The 7,246-nt window shown below is 40.8% G+C and overlaps 1 protein-coding gene across 1 annotated transcript in view; it reads right to left on the reverse strand.

The window, feature by feature from the left end:
- The window catches only part of NME7 (NME/NM23 family member 7), a 259,766-nt gene that overhangs the window by 154,398 nt on the left and 98,122 nt on the right, over window positions 1-7,246 (reverse strand). Inside the window, exon 9 of the mRNA XM_030887764.2 lies at window positions 5,090-5,191. Coding sequence (XP_030743624.1) covers window positions 5,090-5,191 — 102 coding nt within the window. The remainder of the gene's footprint in view (window positions 1-5,089; window positions 5,192-7,246) is intronic.

Genomic DNA, 7,246 nt, shown 5'->3' on the forward strand with positions numbered 1-7,246 from the left:
TGTATATGCCTTCACCAAAATGAACAAAATGAACCCAACATTTTAGAAATAAAGAAATGAGGCTAGCAAGAGCAGGAGGTATCCCGGGGAGGGCTTTGCCTGCCTTCCTAGAGAAGGTACAGACTATCAGTGAGCCTGGGAGCCACGGCAGGCTTTCAAACCTCTGCTTTTCAGAAAGCACGCTGCATCAAGAATCTTGGAAATGTACACAAGAAGGTAGCCATTACAAACCAGAGAAAAGTTAGGAGATAATAGTAATAGCAAGGATAAGTAATATGTTAGGTAATGTTGGGGATGAAGAAAGACAGATACTGAGGTACAAAGGAAGGGTATAGTTACAGGACTTAGGACACAAACAGATGTCTTTGAGTGACAGAAAGAGGCCTTGCAGGGTCCGGACAAGGAATTCATAGAGCTAAGCCAAAGAGAGAGGAGGCTGAAATGTGTAGGAAACACCGAGTCTCAGAGGCACATGCAGCACAGCAGAAAGGTCTGAACTGGAGTCATGCCATGCAGAGTCACTGGCAGATATGTAATTAGAAGGTAATATGTTATTACAAGGGAGCTCTGGTAGAACTGTGGGTTAGGTGTTGGGCTTCTAACCAGAGGTGGCCAGTTCAAATCCATCAGCCACTCCTCAGAAAAAAAGATGAAGTTGTTTGTTCCTGTAAAGGAACAGAAACCCTAAACGGAGTCACTATGAGTTGGAATCAACTCGGGGCACTGGGTTTGGGTTTTGTTAGGGTATGCCACTATGCTCATGTCAAGGTTCTCACCCAGACCCTCTAACAGGCTCTGGAGTCACAAGAGGAGGAGATCCTTAGCAAACTCTCCTTTAAAGCACCAAAAGTGCAAGTCCAGGGAGGGACCGAAAGAGCTCAGTCAGAAAGACAGGAGAGCAAGGACAGAGTGATCATCACAGAAGTCAAAGGAGGGGCTTCTGGCTTCCAATTAGAGATGATTACCTTTTAGTGCACAGATGTACTGACAGCATTTAGAAACTCCCCTGGCTAATAAGACATCCTTGGTTGTTACAAATAGTTAAGTGCTTGGTTATTAACCCATAGACTGGTAGTTCAAATCTACCAAGAAGTACCTCAGAAGAAAGGCCTGGTAATCTACTTCTGAAAGACCCAAGCCTTTGGAATCACTAAGGAGCAAAGTACTTTCCCGATACATATGGGGTCACCATGAGTGTAACCAGCTCAACATCGAATGCACTGTCCAATGTTACTGAGTAACAGACAGAAACATAGGCTGTAATAGAATCTTCTTTTGACTCACATTAAAAGATAGTTGATGCATGAAAAAAGAATATAGAAATATATAGAACCAATTCTGGAAAAGAAATACCTGTAAACAATGAGTACACCAGATGTTATGTATACATAAAAATATGGCCAGTCTATTAATTCACTCAATGAATATTAATTGCATGATTATTATGTACCTGGTTCTGTCTTAGACACTGATGATCTTCAGAAGTATTGTAACCCCAGGATCTCCCATTAGATATGGGAATGACTAGGCAGTGAAGAAGTAAATCTCTGAATTATTTAAAATAATGTAATATATTAATAAACTGGCACACCTGGCAGCTTACAGTAAAATCCCTTTTTAATTAGCAAATTTCCTCCCTGCTAGAGCTACACCAGAGCTCATCAAAGATTAGGACGGGATTTGTTTGATCATTAATATAAATCTAGCATAGTGACTGGCAGGTAGGAAACCTCCAAGTACACACTGGCGGGCGCTGGGAGAAGGGAGGAAGAAAAGGAGAAGAATTACATGAACCAAAAGAAGCCTGGGACCAAATAGACATTTTCTTCTCCAGAGCAAAGGTTCATAAATTGTGGTCTGACTTTAAAACTAATGATTTGAAAGCACCTATGCAAGGCAGGAGGGGCCCCGGTGGCCTACTGGGTTATATGTTGGACTGGTAAACACAAGGTCAGCAGTTCAAACACACTAGCCACTCCTCCGCAGAAAGGCGAGGCTTTCTACTCCTGTAATAATTTACAATCTCAGAAACCCACAGGGGCAGTTCTACCCTGTCCTACAGAGTCAAGTCACTATGAGTTGGGCTCAACTCAATGGCAGTCAATTTGTTTTTAATAAATCATTTTATTGGGTCTCTTAGAACTCTTATAACAAACCATACATCAATTGTATCAAGCATATTTGTACAGAGTTGCCATCATCATTATCTATTTTACCTCCCTCCCCACCTTCCCACCCTTGTGAACCCTTGATAAATTTTAAATTATTATTATTTTCATATCTTACACCGTCTACTGTCGCCCTTCCCCCATGTTTCTGTTGTTCACACTCCCTGGAGGAGAGGGTGTTGTACACTATCATAGTTCATTTCCCTTCCCCCGCTTCTCCTTTTCTTTTTTGATGGAAAGCAAATGGCCCTGTATGATGACATGCAGATCTGCACTGAGAAATAGGACAGAGCTCTACGGCTGGATGGAAGAGTCAGTTCCAATAAACACACCTCTCACTTCAAAGTTCACGAACTCTGTTTCATAATAAAATAAAAACTATTTTTACTATAAAATTCATTGATGTATTTTAAAGAAAACTGGTTAAATATAAGAAAATAGAACTAAAACATTACCATAATCCCACCACCCAAATTTAACACCTATTGTTAACATTTTTTTTTCTGTTAAATTGGTACAAAATTTTAACATCCCTCTGGTGTGCCTTTCTATAATGTTCAAAGGATTTCACAAACAACTAAAGGGAAAAATAGGGTGATTCCATGTACAATTCAAGTTTCTACATTGTGCTTTAATATATGCACTCAGTAAATGCTCATTGAGTAACTCTGTAGAAAGAAAGGAGACAGTAAACTTTCATGTCCAGAACTTTGCTTCCTTGATTACTCCGTACTTATTACCAGCCACCCCCCCCAAGTGATGTTCTCCTGTCATTTACTACCCTGTACTTTAGGTTTGGCAATAATAAGGAGCTTGCTGAGGCGCCAGAGTGATATTGCTTCCTGCATATATGTGATCATATCATTTCCGTCTTCACTAAGCTTTGATTCATTGCTCACAACTCAGTCTACGTGTCATGTCCTTCGACAAGCCTGCCCCAACTGCTGTTGCTCATCCCAGGCTGGGGAGGTGCCTTCAAGGAACGGAATTCTGGGTTACCACAGGACCAAGTACAAATACCTAAGCATGCCACTGCCACAGTACATGGAATTAGCACTTATGTCTTTGTCTCCGTCCTTTAAGGCTTCTATCTTTATATTCACAACTGCTAGCACAGGTGCAAGTAGTACAGTTTGTTGCTCAGTCACTATCCAGTCGCTACAACATAGTCGAACTCACCCAGCAACTCTATGGAAGGGTTGGTGACAAGCTTCTGGAAAGATCACAGCCAACAAAACCAACGGGATCATTCTACTCTGTCACCTGAAGCCACTAAGAGTTTGAAAAGGCCGAGAAGCACCTAACAAGAGTAATAGCAGCCCAGTCAATCAATATTCTTGCTGCATACCATCGTCAATTGGCAAATTGTTGCCTTTGCACGATTTGGAGTGGTTTTCATTCTTTGTGCCAATTCCTCTCAAATCCCTGCTTATATCTCTCTTCCTCTACAAAGTTTTCCAACTAACCCAAAGCAAACTCCTAGACCAAACTCACTGACGTCAAGTCCCTTCCAACTTGCAGTGAGCCTGTGGGACAGGGTAGAGCTGCCTGCCCGTGCGTGGGTCTCTGAGACAGTCACTCTTTATGGCAGGAGAAAGCTTCGCCTTTCTCCTGAGAGCGACCGGTGGTTTCCAGTTGGTGACCTTGCATTTCACAGTCCAATGTGTAGCCATCAGGGCTCCTTCAACTACCTCTAGGTCATAGTGTTGCATTAGTTAGCGGCACCAAGAGTATTTTGGTCTTTAGTTGTCAGTTGTTCTTCAAGTGTCTCAAAAGGTATGTGTACTCTGGGATCACTGACATCAGGTATAAGGCTCTGTTCTGCCCTGCTGGGCTCAGTCTAGCAGCAGACTCATACAAATGAGTTCTTAAGAGGCGCTGTAAGACACAATATGTAAGACATAATATCTTACATATAAAAGGATTCAGTAAATATTGTCTGAGCTAAATAAAATTGAGTTGGCTGCTCATCGTCAATAAACTATTTAGGAGTGATGGTGAAATAAAGGAAAGGATACATTCAAATGATAATTAATGTTTCCGATTAGTAGTACTTCCCACAATCCTGTCCAGTTTAATACAAGAAGTCTTTTCATATGTATGGTAATGCTACTTCTGCTTTTCAACTTCCCCCATGCCAAATGCTCTTTGAGAGAAAAATCTAAGCAAACTAAAAAGTACACTAGAGAAAACCAAGTTTCACAAAAGACTCACTACTCATATTTGCCTATATAGCTGACATAATATTCTTTATACTGAGAGATTATTTCTGGCTTCCTACGTCAAGGATAGTGCCTTACATAATTTCTATAATAGGGCTTGCAAAATTTATGTACCTAGACCAGGGGTCCTCAAACTATGGCCCACGGGCCACATGCGGCCCACCAAGGACATTTATCCGGCCCGCCAGGTGTTTTTGCCCCGTTTGTTTTTTTACTTCAAAATAAGATATGTGCAGTGTGCATAAGAATTTGTTCATAGTTTTTTTAAAAAACTATAGTCCGGCCCTCTAACGGGTCTGAGGGACAGTGAACTGGCCCCTGTTTAAAAAGTTTGAGGCCCCTGAGTCCTCGACAATGTCGCAGAAGTAATCAATAAATGAACCCATCACAACAAGTGCGTATGACCATTCTATTCTGGCCCTTGACTAATGCAGTTTACCTTTTCTTTAATGTAATTTCTCTTAAACTACTGCATAAAAAACAACTTATGCACAATAGGACTTTGAATAACATTTTTGTCTGTAAGATTGCTATGAGGTGGAGTCAACTTGATAACAATGAGTTTGAGAATTGTTTTTATATTAATTTTTTATCATGTTACATGAACAAATTCCCTTCTAATATTTTTTAATCAAATTTTAAAAAATCTTGAGCAAATGAAAAACATAAACTTGATTACTATTTTGAACAATAACTTACAGGATCAGCAGGGCCACAGAATTCTCGAAATGTCTTTGGAGAATTATGTTGTTGAATCTCCATTGCTACACAGGGGCCAGAATACATTTCTGTTACCATCTCCTGTAATACAAAAAAGTCAAGATAACAATCTTTTATTCTTCCGTCTTTTAAATGGACCACCGTTCCATTAATCTCAACAGTCATTTTTGACTTCTTTCCCACATCTACAGGGCACACCAACTACTTCTCAGGTCCTATTTTGGTATCAAAAAAAAGGTATTTTTTAGATATGCTCCCTCATCTCCAGTCCTACCATTACTACCATTTTCATGCAATCTTTTACCACCTGGCACTTCCATTATTTGCAATTATCTTCCAGTACTCTTCCTATTAAGTCAGTCTTCACTTGTTGAGTCTATTCTGATTCATGGCAATCTTCTATGATTGCTTCCCAGGCAATACTTCTTCATGAAAGCAAACTGCCCACCTTTCTTCCTTACAGCACCTGGTGAGTCTGGACTACAGACCACTGGTGGGCAGCAAGCACTAATAGTAATTACCAGGGATCTTCTAACATACTGCAATCAAATTAACATTACTAAAACAGTAAATTAAAAAAGGTATTTCTCCTGAATAACTATTTTATAGTTATAGCTAGGAGAAATACGGCTAAATCTTCCCAATTTAAATAATTAAAAACTAGACAAAAATCTATAAAACAATTGCTTTCACACTGGAAGACAGGCAGGGGATGACTGTGGTCCCTGAGAGAAGGGAAACAAAGAAGGTTTGTTTCCTTGACTATCCTGTTTTACAGCCTAGAGCCAGTTTCCAGGTCATAGGATGGATAGAGGAAATGCAAACCATGCCTAATGGTCTGTCTCACTGAGTTGAAGCAACATAATGGAATTCAAAGAGGCTAATGCAGCTAGAATTTTCAAGACAGCATCCTGAAGAACAGCTTCCCAGAGCAAAAGTCTCAGAGATCTGCAGAGAGGTTCAAGGGTACTACAAAAACTTCATGGAAAAATGAAATTAAATGATGTTCACTCTCACACAACACTTTCTACTTTTCCTCTAGGTTCAGTAATTCACTGGATTGGCAACACAAAAATCAAAGACATTGCTCCCAACTATAGGGTTTATTTTGGAGTTTAGCAGGTTACATTATAGGTGGAAATGTTCAAGACAAAGTTATTCAACTAGGACATATTACACAGGTCTTTCAGGATTGCTAATAAATGCCCAAAGGGCACGCTACGATCAGCCTCAACTTAGACATTCAGCTCGAGCTCCAGTTCTGTGAGCCAGTGAATCCAGTTCCCTTAATAAAGTGCCGGGAGGTACCCCACTCCACAAGCCAGCCTCCTTCCCCCAAGCAGGTGGCTCTGCACGCTCTGTGGGCTGGAAAGCCATTCACTGTCTCAAGCTCTGGCTCCCAGTTCTGCGGCTGCTCCCCTGCCACTTGTCGGCTGTCACAGCTGTCTTCCCAGAACAAAGACATTCAAGAGCCAGATGGGGCCCTCCACTCTTGTCTCATGCTGGTAGCGAAATTCCCCCCTCCTGCTTCTGAGGGTTCATTTTATATGCAGTAAAATGACAATCAAAATGAATCCTGTTAACGAGAACTCATAACAGAATCCTAGTAGTATTAGCCTCCCCTTCTCCTACCCAGATCCACGGGGGAAAAGCTGTTTGGTGGAGTAGAGATTAAGGCTAGGTCAATATTAAATGATTCATTGCCCTACAAATGATCATGGAACTCCTCCAGTAATTTCTGAAGGTCATCACTGTATGAGAGGAAACTAACTAAAACCAGGAGAACTACCAGAAAGCTGTGAACAAAGCAATTCACAAAGAAAATACAAGTCTAACAAGAGATGGTGTTCCTACTAGTCAGCGTGGGAAGCCCTCCTAATACTTAAGGTGGATTCTCAGAAGCCAACACCATAGCAGCTGTTCTAAATTAGCATTAGATTAAAGGATGTTCTGTACTCATCCTAGGAAGGTTAAAAACAAACCTCCAAAAGCGCCGATGTAAACTGACTGAATGACAGAACCAAGGCAATCACTCTAAGGAATACATTATCATCGAGCATGTAAAACTATAACTTTCAGAATATCTAACATCAGGGTGAAAAATAACAAGCATGCAAAAGATGTGAACCCGAGGCA

This window comes from Echinops telfairi, unplaced genomic scaffold (genome assembly GCF_000313985.2).
Source record: "Echinops telfairi isolate 266 unplaced genomic scaffold, ASM31398v2 ScPeMD7_7424;HRSCAF=8462, whole genome shotgun sequence".
NCBI classification, from domain to species: Eukaryota; Metazoa; Chordata; class Mammalia; order Afrosoricida; family Tenrecidae; genus Echinops; species Echinops telfairi.